The sequence below is a fragment of the Lactuca serriola genome, chromosome 5 (assembly GCF_051521515.1).
Source record: "Lactuca serriola cultivar US96UC23 chromosome 5, Lser_US96UC23_V15, whole genome shotgun sequence".
Lineage (NCBI taxonomy): Eukaryota > Viridiplantae > Streptophyta > Magnoliopsida > Asterales > Asteraceae > Lactuca > Lactuca serriola.
The window spans coordinates 36833609-36854609 of NC_136412.1; the positions used below are offsets into that span (position 1 = coordinate 36833609).

Consider the following 21001-nt stretch of genomic DNA (forward strand, 5'->3'; position numbering starts at 1 on the left):
AAGGAACCGGTTGTGCCAAATGTTGTTCAACCCGATCCTTCCAACAAACCCATCAAACCATTGGTCATACCACCACCTTTTCCATCCCGATTGGCTTCCTCAAAGAAACAAGAAGAAGAGAAAGAGTTTCTTGAGACTTTCCGTAAGGTTCAAATCAACATTTCACTATTGGATGCCATTAAGCAAATCCCATGTTACGCCAAATTTCTTAAGGATTTGTGCACCAACAAGAGAAAATTCAAGACAAATGAGAAGATTCAAGTCAATGCAAATGTATCCGCGGTCATCCAAAAGAAGCTTCCACCCAAATGAAAAGACCTAGGAATGTTTGCTATACCTTGTACCATTGGTGATTTACATGTTGAAAGTGCCATGCTAGATCTTGGAGCCTTAATCAATGTCATGCCATACTCGGTTTTTCAATCTCTTAATGTTGGACCTTTGGAAGAAACTGGAGTCATCATTCAATTAGCAGACAAGTCAAGTGTATTTCCAAGAGGCGTGTTGGAGGATGTACTAGTTCAAGTCAATCAACTAGTATTTCCCACGGATTTCTATGTCATTGACCTTGAAGAAACAACTCCTTCCAAGTCATCTATGATTCTCCTTGGAAGACCCTTCATGAATACCGCTCACATGATTATTGATGTCCACAATGGGAAGATCATCATGGAGTTTGATGGAGAGACCATTCACTTCAACATCTTTGAAGCAATGAGATATCCTAGCAACATATCTCCATTGTATCAAGTTGATGTGATTGAGCCAATCACCCAACAATTATTCGAGTTATCAAATGGGGATCTTTTGAAGATGGTGCTTAACATGAGTCTTGAAGGTGAAAGTTTGAAGAATACCTTGGATTTGTATACATTGGATTCCGAAGTTGAAGATATTGTGAAGGCTTTAGAAATTACTAATTCCACAAAGAAGGATGTTTCTCAAGTTTCCTTATCTCATTCTCCAATCAAGATGTCACCTTCCATAATCCAACCACCCACACTTGAATTGAAAGTCTTACATAGCCATTTGAAATATGCTTATCTAGGTAAAGATGAGACTCTACCGGTGATTATCTCTTCTCAATTGAAAGACTTTGAAGAAAACCAATTGATTGAAGTCTTGGAAGAGCATAAAGAGGCCATGGGGTGGACCATAGCGGACATCAAGGGGATAAGTCATAATGTATGCACTCACAAGATACTTATGGAAGATGATTGCAAGCCTAGGAGGGAAGCCCAAAGACAATTAAACCCTCCCATGATGGAAGTTGTCAAGAAGGAGATAATCAAGTTACTTGATGCGGATATGATTTTACCTAATTTCCAACTCCAAATGGGTTAGTCCGGTGCAAGTGGTTCCCAAAAAAACGGGAATCACGGTTGTTGAGAATAACAAAGGCGTAATGGTAGCCACTCGAGTTCAAAATGGATGGAGGGTGTGCATTGATTATAGAAAGTTGAATTCAAGCACACGGAAAGATCACTTCCCTCTTCCTTTCATTGATCAAATGCTCAAGCGATTGGCGGGCAAATCACATTATTGTTGCCTTGATGGATACTCGGGTTTTCACCAAATACCCGTTACCCCCGAAGATCAAGACAAAACGACTTTTACATGCCCCTTTGGCACATTTGCCTACAAGCGGATGCCATTTGGATTATGAAATGCCCCCGCCACATTCCAAAGATTCATGGTGAGTATCTTCTCCGAGTATGTTGAAAATATAATCGAAGTGTTCATGGATGATTTCACCGTGTATGGCAATTCGTTTGATGAATGCTTGGGTAACCTTAAGAAGATTTTGAAAAGGTGCATTGAGAAAAAGTTGGTGTTAAACTTTGAGAAATGTCACTTCATGGTCAATCAAGGAATCATTTTGGAACACATCGTCTCTAAAAAGGGCATTGAAGTTGATAAAGCCAAAATTGATGTCATCCAAACCCTTCCTTACCCAACGTGTGTTAGAGAAGTGAGATCTTTCTTGGGCCATGCGGGATTCTATAGAAGATTCATCAAAGATTTCTCCAAGATCACGCGACCAATGTGCCTTCTTCTTCAAAAAGATATCGATTTTGACTTCAATGTTGCATGCCAAGAAGCCTTTGACAAACTTAAAGACTTGCTCACTTCTGCCCCAATAATCCAACCTCCAAATTGGGAGCTTCCATTTGAAATAATGTGTGATGCAAGCAATTTTGCTATTGGAGCGGTCTTAGGTCAAAAAGAGGGCAAAGCATCACATGTCATCTACTATGCCTCTAAAACCTTGGATAATTCTCAAGCCAATTACTCCACCACCGAGAAGGAACTTCTAGCCATTGTATTTGCCTTGGAGAAATTTCGGCCATACCTTATTGGGACAAAAGTAATTGTGTATTCTGACCATGCCGCATTGAAGTATCTCATGACCAAGAAAGATGCCAAGCCACGGTTGATTCGTTGGATTCTTCTTTTACAAGAATTCGATCTTGAGATAAAGGATAAAAGTGGTGCTGAAAACCTAGTTGCGGATCACTTAAGTCGGTTGAATATTGGTGATTCTTCTTCTCCTATCCTTGATGAATTCCTGGACGAACACCTCTTCTATATGTCAAATTCCATTCCATGGTACGCGGATATTGTGAATTACTTGGTTACTAAAGAAATTCCTCATGCATTTACCAAGTACCAAAAGGCCAAGTTGAAGAGTGATTCCAAATACTACGTGTGGGATGACCCTTATCTTTGGAAACATTGTCCGGATCAACTCATACGGAGGTGTGTTCATCAAAATGAGGTTGAGTCGATTTTGAAGTTTTGCCATGAGTATGCATGCGGAGGACATTTTGGTCAAAACAAAACCATGCGAAAGGTGCTCGAATGCGGACTCTATTGGCCAACAATGTCAAGAGATACATATCTATTTTGCAAGAGTTGTGATAGATGTCAAAGAACGGGAACTGTATCCATGAGGCATGAGATGATTCAAAGCCTTATCCTTATTTGTGAAATCTTTGATGTGTGGGGAATCGACTTCATGGGCCCTTTCCCCGTTTCTTTTGGTTATACTTATATACTCTTGGCGGTTGATTACGTTTCAAAGTGGGTTGAAGCAAAGGCTACATGGCATGATGATTCAAAAACTGTAATTGACTTCTTGAAGTCAAACATTTTCGCAAGATATGGTGTACCGAGAGCCTTGGTGAGTGATAGGGGCACTCATTTTTGCAATAAAATGATGGAATCAATGACAAAGAGATATGGTGTCAGACACCGGATATCAACCGCTTACCATCCACAAACAAATGGCCAAGCCGAAGTGTCAAATAGAGAAGTCAAACAAATTCTTGAAAAGACCGTCAACACTACCCGAAAAGATTGGAGCTTGAAGTTAGAAGATGCTTTATGGGCGTATCAGACCACCTACAAAACTCCAATTGGTATGTCTCCATTCCGCCTTGTCTATGGAAATTCTTGTCATTTACCGGTGGAATTGGAACACAAGGCATATTGAGCGGTTAAAAAGTGCAATTTCAATCTTGAAGAAAGTGGAAAGCACCGAAAAATGCAACTTCAAGAAATCGAGGAGTTGAGGAACGAGTCTTACGAAAACGCAAGCATCTACAAAGATAAGACAAAAGCGTTTCATGACAAGCACATCACTCGAAAGCATTTTATTTCGGGGCAAAAAGTTCTTCTTTATCATTCATGCTTAAATCTATTCCCAGGAAAGTTGCGATCTCGATGGCACGGACCTTTTATTGTTATAAAAGTGTTTGATCATGGTGCGGTTGAAATTAAGAGTTTGGAAACAAATCAAATATTCAAAGTGAATGGACACCGCTTGAAACCATTTTATGAAGGCTTTGATACGGGAGAATTCGACAACATAACATTGGAAATCCCAAATTACGAAAGTTGATGGAAGCGGGACTATGTCTTGGCAAAGACATTAAATAAATGCAATGTGAATAAATAATGTCCGTTTGAAATTTTGGATGTTTCTAAGTTTGAAGTTGGTCTAAAAATAAGCATCTTGAAGCCTACCAATGATCTTGGTGAAGTTTGAAAAAATGCCAAAATTTTGAAATCTGCGCAGGTACCCTCGCAACAGTTGCGCGGCCCACCCCAGTTGCGCAGGTTCCAAGTTCCAAATTGCACCAACATGGGGTTCTCTCTGATTGTTGCGCGCGGCTAGTGCCCACCCTCGCAGATGTTTGCGCGGCTAAGAAGAAAATTCCACATTCAGTTGCGCGAACCCCCCCCCCCCCTCTTATAACTCCACCAGGAAGACAGCCCCACACCCGTTTCAACCCCCTTCCGACCCGAAAACCTGACCCATTCCTCCTTATACCCCCCTTAAACCGTCAGATCCTTCTTTGTCCCCTTTTCCCTCCCGTCAACGAAAACTCGCCGCTGCAAGCTCCACCGACGATTCCATCGTTCGCCGCTGCCGTTTCCGATCAGCTTCCTCCGCTGCCACCGCTTCCAAGCCCCACCACCGGTTACCCCTTCTCCTACAGCGACACTCCATCTGCTCCCCAATTTCGCCGATCCTCACGTCGCCACCGAAAAATCGCAAATCAACAAATCCGCCTCAACGCTGCTTGTTTTGCCGGCGCTCTACCCCCGCTCTACTCCCCACCTAATTCCGACAAACCCCCACCCATCTATTCACCGGTAAACAGCAACTGCCGCCACATTCCCACCCTCGCCGGAAAATCGTAAAACGGCCGTTCCGCCTCCACATTCCATCAAAACTCGAAAATTCTTGGGGCATTCTTTACCAAATCATCTCGTGCACTCTGATCTACTATTAATTTGGGAAAATCAGCTCGCCAGAAAACTTTACTCCGCCGCCGGCCACCGTCCGCCGCCACCGCCACCGCCGGCCACCGCCACACATTTTGAAAAAAAAAATTCAAAAATTATTGTTTCTCACCGGAGATTCGAAAGACTTAATTTGTGGGCCAAAGTTCAAGCTTGGGGTGCGGATTTTTGCGGATTTCTTTCGGACTTCAACATACGAAGTTGGTAATTCCTTTTAATTTATTGCATTCAATTTGTAATTTTACTAGACTTGTGCTATGCATTAGGTTAAATAGAATTAGTCTTAGCTTGCCTTGAATTGATTGGATTGAATTGCATTGTGCCAAATTGCCAATTTGGAATATTGCCCGGTTTTAAGTATTTGGTTTGATTGGATTGGTGTGAGGCGAGTGTGAAGGATAATTTTATCCACGTTTTTGTCTTTGCTAGGTTTATTCACAGGTACAATGCCACGGGACAAGAGCATTCACACATCTCATGGTTCTTCTCGTGAAGCTCAATCCTCGGGGCCATCCAAGAAAATGTCCACCGACCATGTTGATCGTGATGGGAACCTTACCCTCACGAGTGCCCAAAGCCGAGAGTTCAAATCCAACCTTCAAAAGCGTGCAATCCGCGCCACAAAATTTTACCACCAAGATTCTATAGAGCACCTCGGCCTTGACAACCACTTGCGACAACTATTTTTCAACATTGGTTGGCACGAGTTTCTCGATCTTTCTGCACATACCTATAAGCAGCCCACACTCGAATTCCTCTCCACCTATGCCCGAAATGACAAGACGAGGGTACTCACTTTCAAACTCCAGGGTCTGCAACACCGACTCAAGTACAAAAAACTCAACAAGATCATGGGCACATATGACATCAACAACTCCGAAATTTACAGCTATCAATGGACTCAATTTAAAAGCTTGCCCAAAGTAGACTTTTGGACCCAAATCACGAGCCTTCCCAAGTTCAATCCCAATCGCCAAAAAGACCCCTTTATCATCCATCCTTGCTGGAGAATTGCCCATCGGATCCTATCCACTTCTATCTTTGCTCGTCACGAGCCGGGACAAATCAACACCGTTGAGTTGTATTTTCTCTACTGCATGTCGAGCCAACGTTGGTCTTTACCCGATTTCGCCACCTTCTTTTTAGACAAATGTGACAGCCTCAGGATGAAGACCACTGGTGACATTTGTAATGGAGGTCTCATTACCCTCATTGGTTTGGGTATGGGCCTTCAATTTCCAGAATCTTAATATGTACCAGTGGATGATCCACCTCTCTACCTTCTCGATTGCATAACTCTCATCCGGATGGAATTACTGCTACCTCATCCTACTCTTCCTGGACATTTCTCTTGGCTCAACCATGTCAAGGACCAAGTTTACATCTTGCCCAATCCAAGTATCTCCGCCTTCACCACCAATGACCCCGAAACATGGTTCTTGCCTCAAGAGTTGCCAGACGATGATGATGCAGCAACGGATGATGACATGCAGGTGGACCCTGACAATGCTGATAGCCCATTCGAGGCTGAAGACCATTATGATCTCCCGATCCGCCAGTTGCCACCACCTTATCTAGGTCAAGCCTCCGGGTCACACTTTCAGCCCTCGGGAGAACACTTTCAGCCCTCGGGAGAACACTTCCAGCCACAACATGATTACCACTCATACCAGCAACACAATGAGCCCGACCCCGCACACGAGTTTCCTCTCGATATTTATAGCCAACTTGCTTCCTTGCGCCTCCAGGGCAATAGAAACACCGCAGCCATCCACCGCATAAAGGAACAACAAGCACACAACAACACTTACATGGAGGACCTTTGGTATCATTTTCGGCCTGAAGGCGGTTATCCCCCTCGAGGGTCTCCTCCACCTTGATCCCGGTATGATCCTTCCTTACTCTCATCCTAAGAATTGAGGACAATGCTTAATTTTAAGCTTGGGGTGAGGTATTCTTTATTTTTTTATTTTTTTTATTATTGCAATTAGGTTGTATATTGTTGCATTTAGAGTAAGTCATTTAGGTCATTCATAAAAAAATTGCATAAAAAAATTAAAAAAAATTGCATATTTTGTTTCTTTCTTTTCTAATTTTCATACTTTTTAGATGCATTCTAGTTTAAGTTCATGCATTTTTTTTCTCTCTTGTCTTCTCATCCCTACATGTACCATAGCGCCGAGTCATAAGTATTGAATCATAGATTGGTCTCGGGTCTTGATATGGAATTCCTTGTATTTGATAAATGGGACACGTTTTGAGCCTCACATACCACTTTGAGACCGCTTGAGTGGGGGTCAGATGCAGGTAGCTTGATTGGGTCTAGGTGCGGAGGGATGTGGTTGGTCATGCTAATGTGTGCGAGCAAAGACTAGCCCGGTAAGGTATTTTGAAGACATTGAAGATATTGAAGACTCGCATCTTGGTTTTGTGGGGAGTACCCCTTAGTACTCCCGAGTCTCGTCCGATCCTTACTTAGTTAGATTCTCACCACCTTTTTAAGATAGGTTATTTTTTTAGGAGTCTAGAGTAGATAGCTAGATAGATTTTGTTTATCACACCTTGCATTGAGGTGCTTGATGAACTTTGAAGTGAGCCCCCCAATTCACATCTTTTGGGACCAAGTATTTTGGGTAACACCCATTTTTGAGTCATTTCCCCCCTTTTTAGTTGATCTTGGCACATTGTCAATGATCATTAGGTGTTCATGTTAGCCTCTATCTATCACTTAATTTTCACTATTGGAGCCCTATGTTACTTGGTGAAATTCCTTAGACCTTCCAAGAAGCAACACAAAGAATGAAGAAATTTGAAAAAGTGAAGACAATAAGAGCCTATAAAAGATGATTAAAAAAAAGTAACAAAAGCAAAGAAGAAAAATGAAGAAAAAGAGCAACACAAAAAGAAGAACAAGATTCCAAGTTCAAGACTCATGTTATATATGATTCAAAAAAAAATCTGAATGTCAAGCAACAAATGTGATTGAAGACCCAATAACAGAAGTTCAAGATTGAAGATTTAGGGTGTTAGGTTTAGATTTAGGTTAAGTAGAATTTTTATTATTTTATTTTTTTTTTGATTTTTGGTGAGAAAAGGCCCCGACGATGAGACAGTAGACTGTAAAGGACAGTACAAGGGAGAAGCCTCTGAAACCGAATGTTTGCCCGGAGGCCGTGCTGCAAAGCCCTATTTCGTTATTATACACTTTGGCCTGACAAATGTAGGAATCATAGTGTGTGAAGAGGCGCCTTTCCTTCATGCACTATGGTCTACATTGGTGATTTAAAGTGCCCCCACTGGGCGCATCTCTGTTTCCTTTGTCTTGCACACCGCGACCGCATCCAGTCGTGATCTATTCGCCCATCAAGTGGTTGAGAATGTGGTTTATGGCTCTAAAGCGGGGAACATTTTGAAGATGCGTAGGTTCCATGAAGGACTAATTCTGACCATGTTGACTGATGTTGACCAAGTTCTATGGTACCTTTCTTTTTCCTTTTTAGTTTAACTCATCCCGATCTCATATTAGTCTTGTTCTAACTTGAGGACAATTTAGGTTTAAGCTTGGGGTGATTTGATAGCTTATTTTATTTCCTTATTTTTATTAGTTTGTTTTAGATTTTTTTAGATTTTTTTATCATTATTGCATTATATATTCTTTATTTTCTTTATTATGGATCATACCGGGTGCTTTTTATGTTGCATGAGATATTTTGTAGATTTTCGGTGCTTGTTGCGGTTGCGGGTTGATTGGAGACGGGCTTAGTGGACTCCCGAGGCATTATTGGGCTTGGCGGAATCAAAGAAGTATAATTGGGCTTTGAAAGTTATTGGCTTGGATTATTTGGGCTTGTGAAGATGGATCATAAATTTCTAATTTTGGGCTTGGAGCATCCATTTGGTGGCTAAATGATGATTGGTGGATTCAAATTACATGGACAAAGGGGGGGGGGACCAAAGGAATCTTTGGTAGTGGAAGGGTGGAGTGGTGGAAGGAAGGACCAATAGCATTACAACAACATTTGCGCAGGTGAGATTTTCGTCGCGCGGGTACCCACGCAACTACCCAGTTTGGGCATTTCGGTCATTTGGCACACCATAACCTTTGGGGATCAGATCTAGAGGCTCATTCACGAATTTTCCACCATTGGAGACCTGAAAGTGACGATTTGGAGAGCAAAATACTCAATTTCTTTCATCTTTTCAAGTCTTAGGTAGATTCTTGATGCAAATTAATTATTGTTCTTGTTACTTTGTTGCCATGAGTGGGCAATACTCTTATTTGGTTGACTTTGGCTGAAAACCAATGAATGTTTGTGGGTTTTGAAGGATTTATGTTGATTATCAATTTATTCCATGTTTATGATTCTAGTTTACAATTTTTATGCTTATTTGATGCTTTGATCATGAGCTTAGTATTTGATTGAGCAATGGTTGATTTGTTTCATTGATTTTGCATTGGATCATTAAATTTATCTAGAACAAAGGCTTTATGATGGTAGAAATCATCTCTAGCTTATGAATCATAGCTCCTTTATGGATGTGTAAGCATTTGACATCCTCTAGGAATTGGGGATTCCTTCATTCTTAAGGCTACTTGATTTCTTGGGATTAATTGCTTCAATTGACCCTTGATCTTAACTAAGAAGGTGTATTATGGGCTTCCCCAACCTCCATACTACCTATGAGGAATCTTGGCATATCATGCTTCATGATTGCTATAACCAATTTAGGATGAATGATAAGCTTTGTATTAGATCCTAATGATAAACATACAAATGTTCATTGTGTTGAATTGCCTTAGTTAACCAATTATTCCCAACCTTTGAGCATCTCATCAACTTGCTTAATTACAAGGTTTTTAGTTATTCAAGTATTTTAGTTTTCAAGTAATCAAACACCTCTCTTTTAGTTTAATTGTAGTTAGTTAGTTTAATTTCACTAGTTCTATTGAATTGCATTGGTGATTGAATACAACCATTTCCCCGAGGATCGATACCAATTTTTACCTTTATATTACGTTTATTTAGCAATCAAAGGGTGTAAATTGTTTGGTGGGATTGACATCCCATCACCAAGTAACATTCTCCTGGCAAGTGTAGCTACTATATATATATATATATATATATATATATATATATATATATATATATATATATATATATATTGTATGTAATAACTTATATTTTTGCTTTTAGTGTTTGTTTCTTTTTTACTTAATGCATTCAACATTTCTTTTTTACTTAACTTCGTATATCCATTTTTCAACACCCCAGTCTTAATGGATCGAGTGATAGTGTGTCTTTTTTTTTTTTTTTTTTTTTTGCATTAAGACCATCATTACCATTTTATCAAATCCCTTCTTCCTTGTTCTTTGTTCTATATTTGTATTTTTGTTCCAAATACGACAAATCAAATCGACAAAAAACTGAGTCGTTTGTTATTCAACATCCCCTTTTATTAATAGAAGGTAAAAGGGTATAACGTTTACATTTTGACAATTCATTCAAACATACATCATTTAACCCTTCCTTTGAATGTAGAAAGAAAAAAGAAACATGCCCTAGTTAATTACCAGTTCCCTTATGTGCAACCTTCAATCCTCAAGGGAACAGTTAGATTTTTCATATGCTAAGAAGAAATTTGATATAAAATCTATTATTTGCATAGTGTTTTTGTTTCAATCATGGTGAGGGACTGTAAAAGCAAGGTCCATTCAGTTTGGAGAGGGAATATGCCAATGCCCTTGTTTGAGTGTTTTACAGAAAAGGCTAACCAAGCTGTTATACTTGCACAAGAGGTAGCAAGATCGCTGGGTCATAATTATGTGGGTCCAGAGATGATTTTATTAGGTATTATTGGTGAGGGCACCAGCATTGTAGCAAAGGTCCTCTTATCAATGGGTGTTAATTATGAAACTCTATATGTTGAGGTGGAAAATATTATTGATAGGGTTATTGGATTTGTTGCTGAAGAGATTCGATTTACACCCGTGCAAAACGTGGAATTATAAAATCATTAGAGGAGGCCCAAAAACTTGGTAATATGTATTTTGTTGAAACATTAATAAAGTTAACTCAGCCATAACTTATTGAGTGCCATGTCTTAATCTTTCGGAGTGGTGTAGCAGATCGCGTTCTTGAAAGTTTAGGTTTGGACCATTTTGACATTCGCAAACAGGCAAGTTGGACAAACACACACACACACACACACACACACACACACACACACACATATATATATATATATATATATATATATATATATATATATATATATATATATATATATATATAGGGAAAGGATCAAATGAGAACACCTAAAGGGTTGAGAACGCGAGAACAAATATATTTAGTTGTGATTTCATGTATTCATTTGTGGAGAAATGATAATTTTTTACGCGCAATCAACATGAATATACTTTTTCTCTTCAATTGAAATTAAAGGCGTAAAAATTTATCATTTCTTCACAAATGAATAAATGGAATTACAAATGAATATACTTTGTTCTCGCGTTCTCAATCTTTTTGGTGTTTTCATTTGATCCTATATATATATATATATATATATATATATATATATATATATATATATATATTATAAAGGGTAATTCTGTATGACTTGATGCATACAATAACTCTTAATAGGTTTAAGTGCAAGAGAGTCAGTTTATGCTTTTAAGACCATCATTTTTCTATCCCTACCATTTTACCAAATCGTTTCTCCCCTGTGTTTGTTCCAAGTATTGATGGTATGTGTGTAATTTTGTTCCAAATATGTCAAGACGATCAAAATCTCTGAGAGAAATACAATGGCTATATATATAATTTGAATTTGTAACGGTTATCAATTAAACAGTCGTTTTTATTAAACATTAGCTCTAGATAGAAGGGTAAATTAATCATTTATTCACATTTAGATGACAATGAAAAAAAAAACATACAGTGTATCTACCGATTCAGTATTTTATCCATACAAGAATTGATGTAAAAAAAATAAAGAAACAGGCATAGTTAGTTTCCTGTGCAAAAAAAATCCTTCTCTAGTCTTATGTGGAATCTTTAACACCTTGAGTAGGTGATCAAAATGGTTGAAATGGTTATCGAGAGTGCTGCACTTTTAAGCAAGATGCCAACTCTAGAGAAATATGGTACCAACTTGGCAAAGCTAGCGAAGGAGGTAACTTGTGTTCAATATCGGAGTGATTTTAACTTTTAAGCAAATAAAATAAAAATTGCAACTGTTCTTTTTCCTTTTTACAGGGTAAGTTGGATCATGTTGTTGAAATAGTTGCTCAATTTCCTGAAGGACTTACAAAAACTAATCCAGAAACAATTGATGGGAAGAAGGTCGGTTGCAGTTTGTATTTGTTTTATGTGGATAATGATGATGGTCTTGCATTAGGAGATAGATTGTGTACCATATATAGATTCTAATGAAAGGAGTTGGGTTTTTTATTTAATATTTTCTGTTTCCTAACTAAATGGCAATTAAGCCAATTGTGATTTGTGTTCCTTCTTCAGATGCTTACTGGAGCACAAGTAGGAGAAAGGGCTATTGATGCTGCTTAGGGGTGTTCAAAATATCACACACCGAAAAAACAATCTGAAATTCCAAGAACTGTACAAATTTATTTTTATTTTTATTTTTTTGGATTTTTATAAAGTTCGTTAACATTAGTGAAATCTTCGGGTTTTTTGGCTTGGTTATCATTCATGTTACTTCTGCCGATAGGAAACTGGAAACAGAAATTTTTATTTTCTATTTTCTAGCTAGGTGGATATTTATGTTTAGAATTTTGGTTGATATGAGAAATCTCAAATTTTAGTGCTCGGCTAATACTTTTGTGTTAGATTTATAATTGTAGATCATAATCATATATATCTTTTTAGGGTTATATGCGATTTTTTTTTCTTCCATATTTGATGGAGTGGAGTTCGAATTTTGGGTTTCAAAATGCTCGGTTAATACTTTTGTAGGGCAAGTGTTTGCATGTAGACACTCTTATATTATTTGGTACCCCTGGAAATTCGTTTCTTTTGTTATGGTACATGATAAATTGCTTAAATGACATAAGGGATTACTTTATTTTTACACCCGAAGACAAATGATGCATATATCATATGTTAAACAGGATACTTTTCACTTTTTAGAATGTTTATTTTGGAAGTATTGCCAGCAAGATGTATATATAGTCCCTAATTTGATCTCTTTGGTTAACAATGAACCATGTAAATTGTAGTTTTACTTCATCTGCTGCCAAGCAAATGATAGTGACAAGAGCACACGTTTTTTAATTAGTTCAACCTAAGACTTTAGTTGGATTTCTTAGAGGAATTACTCGTCTAATTCTTACGTAGTTAGAAGTAATATGGTTTCTAGCACCACTATATTGATTCCATAGGTGGATTTTATATTTATGTTTATAGATTACACAAAAACCGGATCCCGGGAATTGGTCCGATAATATCCGAATCTTGTCAAAATTGGATTTTGATCAAACTGGATCTGATTAATGCGATCGGTAGAATCCATATCCAAAATTGGATTGTTCCCGGATTGTAAACCGGTTTTAATGAGAATCCGTATCCAAAACTTCTAAAGATCCGATTCAAAACCATACTCAAAACCAATCAAAACCGGATTCTAGGTGACGTCATTTGTATCGTATCAGATCAGTCAAATGTGTACCTCTAGGGCTGAGTATTTACTGTCGGTTTTTAGATTAACAGGTGTCATATAAAAATATAACACTTTTTATACAAAATAGGGAAAAATCTCCTAAAATCCTAATTTTGACCCCAAATTGATGTTATTTTCACCACTTTCATTATCGTCTCTCCCTTTCAATGATGCTTGGGCTTTTTTTTTTTTTTTTTTTTTTTTTTTTTTTTTTTTTTATAGGAGTTCACCGTAATATTTTCGTAACTCTTTTCATACAAGTAAACCCACCCACCCAATCATCTGTGCGTTTACTCTACAATCGGTCCCACTAAATATTTAATTAATCATCGATTCTCATGTAAAGTTCTAAAATTTTCATTTGTTACACGCTACTGCTAGGAATCGTATTTGAAGCATACAGGTAGCTCTCGTCATCTCTATGATATTCAATTCGTTTGAGTTTTAGTATTGTCAAAACTATAAGTTACGCAATTAGCAAAATTAATATTCTGCTGTTGATTGTGGTTTGCCTTTGGAGTCTCTGTGTATGACATGGTTTCATAAATGATGGGATGAGCTGGAAGGGGACAATGACTTGATGTTGTTTCATTTTAAGTCGCTTGTATTTGAACTCTCAAAGCTAAATCACACCCTTTCGAGAACCAAATCATTTCATGCTTTGCTAATCAAGTCCTGCCTTTTCCATGACCCATTCTACGCAACTAAAATCATCAGGTTTTATGCAATCAATAACGACCTCACATCTGCCTGTAACCTGTTCGATGAAACTCCTAACAGAACTGTCTATCTCTGGAATTCCATCATCAGAGCTTACGCCCAAACCCATTCTTTTCTTGATGCATTTTCACTCTTCAAACAAATGCTGGCCTCAGAAACAAAGCCCGATAATTTCACATTTGCTTGCATTTTACGTGCTTGTTCCGAAAAACTAGATCTTGAAGCTCTTAAGCTTGTGCATGGGCAAGTAATTGTTTCTGATTTGGGATCAGACTCCATTACCGCTAGTGCACTTGTGTCAGCTTACTCTAAACTTGGCCTCGTTGATGATGCAAGAATGGTCTTTGATGGGCTAAACAGACACGACTTGGTTTTACACAACACAATGATTACAGGTTATGGATCTTGTGGGTACTGGGAGAAAGCACTAAATCTGTTTATTATAATGAGAAGAATTGGATATCAGCCTGATGGGTATACAGTTGTAGGGTTATTATCGGGTTTAACATGTTCTAGCTTGCTGGAAATCGGCCAAGGAATCCATGGTTACTGTTTGAGAAGCGGGTTTGATTCTAACACACACATAAGTAGCGTCCTTGTTAGTATGTACACAAGATGTGGTTGTATGAATTCGGCCTATAAAGTATTTAGTGGTTTATCACATCCCGATTTGGTAACATGGTCTGCTTTAATATCTGGTTTTTCACAATCTGGAGAGTATCATAACGCCTTAATTTATTTCAGGAAACTGAATTCCTGTGGCAAAAAACCAGACTCCGTTCTTATCTCCATTTTACTGGCTGTAACTTCACAATTGGTCACTTTGGCACCAGGTGTCGAGCTACATGGTTATGCCATACGCCATAACCTACACTCGGAGGTCATGGTGTCTTCTGCATTGATAGACATGTACTCAAAATGTGGTTTCTTGGACTTGGCACTCAAGGTGTTCGATGAAATGCCTAAAAGAAACATAGTTTCATACAATTCAGTAATAGCAAGTTTTGGTTTATACGGACTTGCATCCGAGGCTTTTGAAGTGTTTCATGAGGTTCTTGAACGAGGTCTAAAACCTGATGAATCTACTTTCACTGCTCTACTATCTGCTTGCTCCCATGGTGGTCTTCTTAAAGAAGGTCGAGACGTTTTCAGAAGAATGAGGGACGATTTTAGCATTGAAGCAAACACTGAACATTATGTTCATTTTGTGAAGCTTGTTGGTATGGCTGGGGAGTTGGATGAGGCTTATGAGGTTGTTAACTCGTTGGGAGAGCATGTGGATTCTGGTATTTGGGGTGCGCTTCTTTCTTGCTGTGATGCACATAATGATTTGAAAATGGCAGAGATTGTGAGTCGGCGACTCCTTGAGTGTAAGCAAGAGAGAATCAGCTACAAAGTTATGGTTTCTAATATGCTTGCTGGAAATGGGAGGTGGGATGACGTGAAAAAATTGAGGGATGAATTAGATGGTGTGGGAAATAGGAAAGTTCTTGGAGTTAGCTGGATTGAGGTCTAACCGAAGGAAATACCAAAGTAGAAAGGACATGTAACCTAGCAGTATCAGGAATGTTGGAACTATGCCCCTTAGCCAATAAATTCAGGGTTCAAGTTCCGGTGTAATTTAGGAGCAGATTAAGGGGTGTGTGAGTTAGTTGTTCAAAAGAAAATTAACAATGGAAATGATTCATAAATGAATTTAATAAATTTTTATGGGGTAAATTTTTTAAGTAAAGTAGTTAGGTTTTCTAACAACTTACTTGAGATTTTTCTTTCAATTAATTTATTTAGTGAAGCTTTAATTTGTCATGCATTAGTTGTATAAAATGGTAGCAGATTGAAGATAACTACATAAGTTGAAAAGAAATCTATTTCCTTGCTTACATAAGTGATTAAGAGGCTATTTGATAGTTGTTGATCGAGTTAAATCCAATTGAGTCAAGGTGTAAGGCAAAGCTCTAAATCTCACCGATTAAGAGGTATATTAGATGAATCATGACTTAGTTAGAGACTTTTAAATATGATATCAAACAATCTAAATCTTCTAAATCTTATCAAGTCAGACTTGAACTCTTAGCAGACCCAAAAATAGACATATCAAAAAGCCCTAACACAATATATTGGCAACAAAGTAACCACGTGAGAATGTTCAAGTTTATTTTTGATGCTTATAAGTGTTTTCATATTGAGAATATTAGCATATTTTATAATATTTCGTGTTTGTCAATCCAATCCATACAAAAAACATTTGATTTGTTATGCTCATATATTTTATTTTTATTTTCTTACCACCTTTCAAGTAATAAAACTCTGAGTTACTGATATTTTTGTATAGTTGTATTTATGATATGTTAATAGTCGCCATGAAAGGAAATGAGTTGTTTTGTATTGTTTTTCTTTTGAGAAATTAAATATTCTCCTATATTTTCTTCCTACATATCATCCTACCTAATTAAATAGTGACATGTGTAATATTTAATGTTCATTTAATGAAATTTAAAGATATTTTAAGATAGTAATATGACACATATCATTATTTAAATGGGTAGGAGTATTTATAGAAATAAAATGTAGGAGGATATTTAATTTCTCTTTTCTTTTTACCAATCACAAATTTATGCTTAAATTTTGCTTATGGTTGTTTCTAATATTAGAAACTATGACTTTCCATTAAGTAAAAGGAATGGACACCTTTTAGAATTAATCTTGGTTTATTAAATAACTAGGTGTGAGACCCATATATTACATGGGTTTAATTAAAAAAAATAAATATAAAATTTTAACAATTTGAAAAGTTTGAATTTATAAGAAAAATAAGAAAAATTTGAATTATTAAAATTAATAAGACTTTAATGTATTGAATACATTACATATATAATCTTTTTCTAATAAATACTTTACATATATATTACCTTACACATTAAATGTGAAATTTTAATTTAATAAAATGAAAAATACAATAAAATTACAAGTGGAAAATAGAAAAATTAAAAATTCTAAAAAATACCATATGCCCAAATGAAGGAGAAGAGGACATGTGACAAAAAAAAACCTTCATTTATTATAGTAGATTAGAAACTATGACTTTCCATTAAGTAAAAGGAATGGACACCTTTTAGAATTAATCTTGGTTTATTAAATAACTAGGTGTGAGACCCATGTATTACATGAGTTTAATTAAAAAAAATAAATATAAAATTTTAACAATTTGAAAAGTTTGAATTTATAAGAAAAATAAGAAAAATTTGAATTATTAAAATTAATGAGACTTTAATGTATTGAATACATTACATATATAATCTTTTTCTAATAAATACTTTACATATATATTACCTTACACATTAAATGTGAAATTTTAATTTAATAAAATGAAAAATACAATAAAATTACAAGTGGAAAATAGAAAAATAAAAAATTCTAAAAAATACCATATGTCCAAATGAAGGAGAAGAGGACATGTGGCAAAAAAACCTTCATTTATTATAGTAGATAAATAAATATAATTTATAACTTCCATTGTTTTCGGTTTACATTGTATATGTGAAACTTTATATATCACTTAATTGTAATTTCTATGGATTTTTTTTTTTCAAACAACATTCTATTTGCCCCGTGACTTTTTCTATACTAGTAGAAACATGTTTTAATAATAATAATAATAATAATAATAATAATAATAATAATAATAATAATAATAATAATAAGAATAAGGTAACATGTTTAGAAAATAATTAGAAAAAATTTAAACTTGAAATTAGAAGGGTAAGGAATGTAATATAGAAAAAGTTATGTGGCAGATGTTAAAAATCACAACATAACATATAACGACCGCCATCACTTTTATCCTCATGTAATTTTCTAAAATAATTGGGAAAAAAATCCCTTAAAACCCTAATTTTGACCCCGACCTGACGTTCTTTTTCACCACTTTCATCATCCTCTCTCTCTATCCTAATCTTTCCTCCCAAAACTCCATTGGAAGATAACAGATAAAGCTTTCGTTTCTTTTTAGGAATTCACCCTAATGTTTCGTGAATTCTTTTCATACAAGTAAACCCACCCACCCAATCCTCCGTGCGTCTACTCTACAATCATTTCCACAAATTCGTCATCGCTTCTCAATTAAGACAATTTTAATCATCAAGTCTAGCAGCTACTGCTACAAATCGTTTCTTATGCATACAGGTAACTCTCTTTTGCTCTATGATTTCAAGTCGGTCAAGTTTTAGGGATTTTGACGCAATTCGTAAAATTAATACTCTGTGGTTGATTGTGTTTGGCTAGTTTCTCGTTTTAATTTCATGAAGGTTGGTAGGTATAGCTCGATATTGCTGAGTTTTGGGAATTAGTTAATTTTGCCATGTTTTATATGGAAAAAGCTAATATAGAAGGGTGAAATTCCTTTGCTTTGCGGCTGTATTTTCATTCATGCTAATGAAATGAATCAAATGATAACGCTAATTCCCCTTTTTTTAATTTAGTTTGACAATTTTGGAACGAGTAGAATGTTCTTTGATTAAATAGGTGATTCATGCTAGAGTTGTGTTTCATTGAGCATGTGCCTGAACATACCTCCAATGGTTTCATGTGGATTTCTTCAACTGATATGAATCAATTATTGCATTTCCAGGTGCTATGTATGATGTTGCTGCATAAATGATAGGGTAAACTGGAAGGGCATAATGGCATTAGTAACCCACCAGGTTCAGGTAAAAGAAATTCTGACTACTTTTTATACTTCCTGCATATGTTAAGATTAGGAATTGTTTGTGAGAGTAATAAATAAATAATAGATACTCTATATTTGCCTTTGAAGGGTTCATATGCTCCTCCAAGACCTTTATCTTTGAAGAAAGGGATCGAATCAAAGAATTTTTTAGCAGCATTTCCAATTGTTAAGAGAACAGATATTATATTATTGAAGCATAGATCTTGTTTATGGTAAGTACTTATCTCTATACGCTCATAATATTGACCTTTCAAAATTTACACTGGATATGACTGCTAATTGTAAAGCTTTTCCACTAAACTTTTTCGAGCCACATCACTGAATACTACATTATGAAGTGGTAGTTTCATCTTCTTCGTAGCACAAAATCTTACAACGATAATAATTATATTAAAATTCATAAACTTTTAGTTATTACAAAATTTCTAAATTCTAATATTTATATATTACTAAATGTTACCAAATTTTGAACTCTTGTTTATATTTTTATAAAATTCAATTCTATAAGTTTTAGAATATTTTATCTATCGAGTTTACATTACGTTAAATAAAATAACATGTTTGTTTGTATGGATAAATTAAAAGAACAAAATAGCTAAGATGCAAAAGAGATGATTAACATTAACTTTTTGTTCAATTGTCATTTATAAACAGTGTAAAGGCGCCTCAATCAAAGAGAAAACCATTAAAAATATCATCATTCAAAGGAAATGTCCAGAATGATGAATCAGGAGCTAGAGAAAACGGGTCAAAGTCCACAAAAAATCCGGTCAAACTCTCTTATCTCCCACAGGATCGCAAAGAAACATTAGCTGAATCACCAAAGGTGAAGAACAATCATGCAACCCCAACATCTAATATGCAACAAGAAACCACAGCAGGATCTCAAGCCATACAACAGCTGTTCAAAAGCTGGTTGACTTTGCTACGTACACCTTCTTCTTCTTCACAAAGTCAACTCCCAAATGAGACATTGGAGGAGACATCTGAGAATGAAATTGTGGAAACAGATGACAAAAAAATCCAAACAAGTGGAAGAGGAGTCATTTTGAAAACAGTTTGGAGAAGCTTTTTGGGTTTGGATGCAACCATAAAGATACCTGCTATGATATTGTAAGTTTGAAAGATAATAATGAATGACTATTTTGCCCCTATAAATATAAATATATCTCTCTCTGATGTCTTTGGGTGAATTTGCTTGCATTTTGCAGCATACCCATGTATCTGGCAGTGAACATCAAGTATGGGCCGGAAGTTGCAAAGGAACTGACTCCATTGTGGATATGTGGGCCCCTTATTGTTGCTCTTTACATCAAGATTCTTCATGGGTTATGCTTGCTCTATATTTACAGCTTCAAGCAATCGGTCAAAGTGGTGAAGGATTTGCCAGTTTATTATGATTATGTGATTAGTGGAAAGCTGAAAGAAGCCATAAATGTGCGTTTATGGAAGCCTGTGGTGGAGTTTAGGAAGTTAGGGTACAAAGGCATATGGAAAAATTTTCAAGAATGGGCAATGGATAAGTATTTGGACTACATTGAATCTATATGGCCTCATTATTGCAAACTCATAAGGTTTTTAAAGAAGGCCAATTTCATCTAGCTTTTTCATGTAATGTTTTGGAAATTGGAATAGGGCAGATTTTGAGGCAAGACATCTCTCTCAATCTTTGAGGATTACAAGTGAAAACAGGTTGGATTTTGTATCTCTGAATACATTGTATTTGGGTTTTTTATTCTAAGTCTTTGAGATTAATCATTTTTTACACAGATTTTGTATTCTCATAATGTCATGTCATGGGTTATGCTTTTGCTTTTTGAATTCGTTTTCTTGTTTAGTGGGATGGCTTCTTATCTGCTTTTTTTTTTGTTTCTTTATGCATTAGTAATCAGTCACAATCAGTTTAAACTTTTTTTTTTTGAAAAGAATTGTTTTAGTAAATGTCAGGAAATACATACAGAATGTTTATTTTGATTATAGAAAATAACATAAATGTCACTCAAAGAAACATCATATCGTTTAATATTTGATGTTATATTCAGTTGGTATAAACCATAGGAAATA

General features: G+C 36.2%; 2 protein-coding genes and 1 pseudogene across 2 annotated transcripts; all 3 read left to right on the forward strand.

Moving 5' to 3' along the window:
- Positions 1 to 324: 324 nt before the first annotated feature.
- LOC145049428 (uncharacterized) lies at positions 325 to 1344 on the forward strand. Its single transcript, XM_078997840.1, has one exon. The coding sequence runs from the start codon at positions 325 to 327 to the stop codon at positions 1342 to 1344; it is 1020 nt and encodes a 339-aa protein (XP_078853966.1).
- Positions 1345 to 13849: 12505 nt separating this feature from the next.
- Positions 13850 to 15930, forward strand: LOC145052315 (putative pentatricopeptide repeat-containing protein At1g64310 pseudogene; annotated as a pseudogene).
- A 2157-nt stretch (positions 15931 to 18087) lies between these two features.
- Positions 18088 to 20758, forward strand: EMB2759 (embryo defective 2759). Its single transcript, XM_079000116.1, has 5 exons — positions 18088 to 18393; positions 18839 to 18917; positions 19025 to 19149; positions 19592 to 20050; positions 20149 to 20758. Exons 2-5 carry the CDS (start codon positions 18891 to 18893, stop codon positions 20537 to 20539), a joined length of 1002 nt encoding a protein of 333 aa, XP_078856242.1. The 5' UTR covers positions 18088 to 18393; positions 18839 to 18890; the 3' UTR covers positions 20540 to 20758.
- Positions 20759 to 21001: the final 243 nt, after the last annotated feature.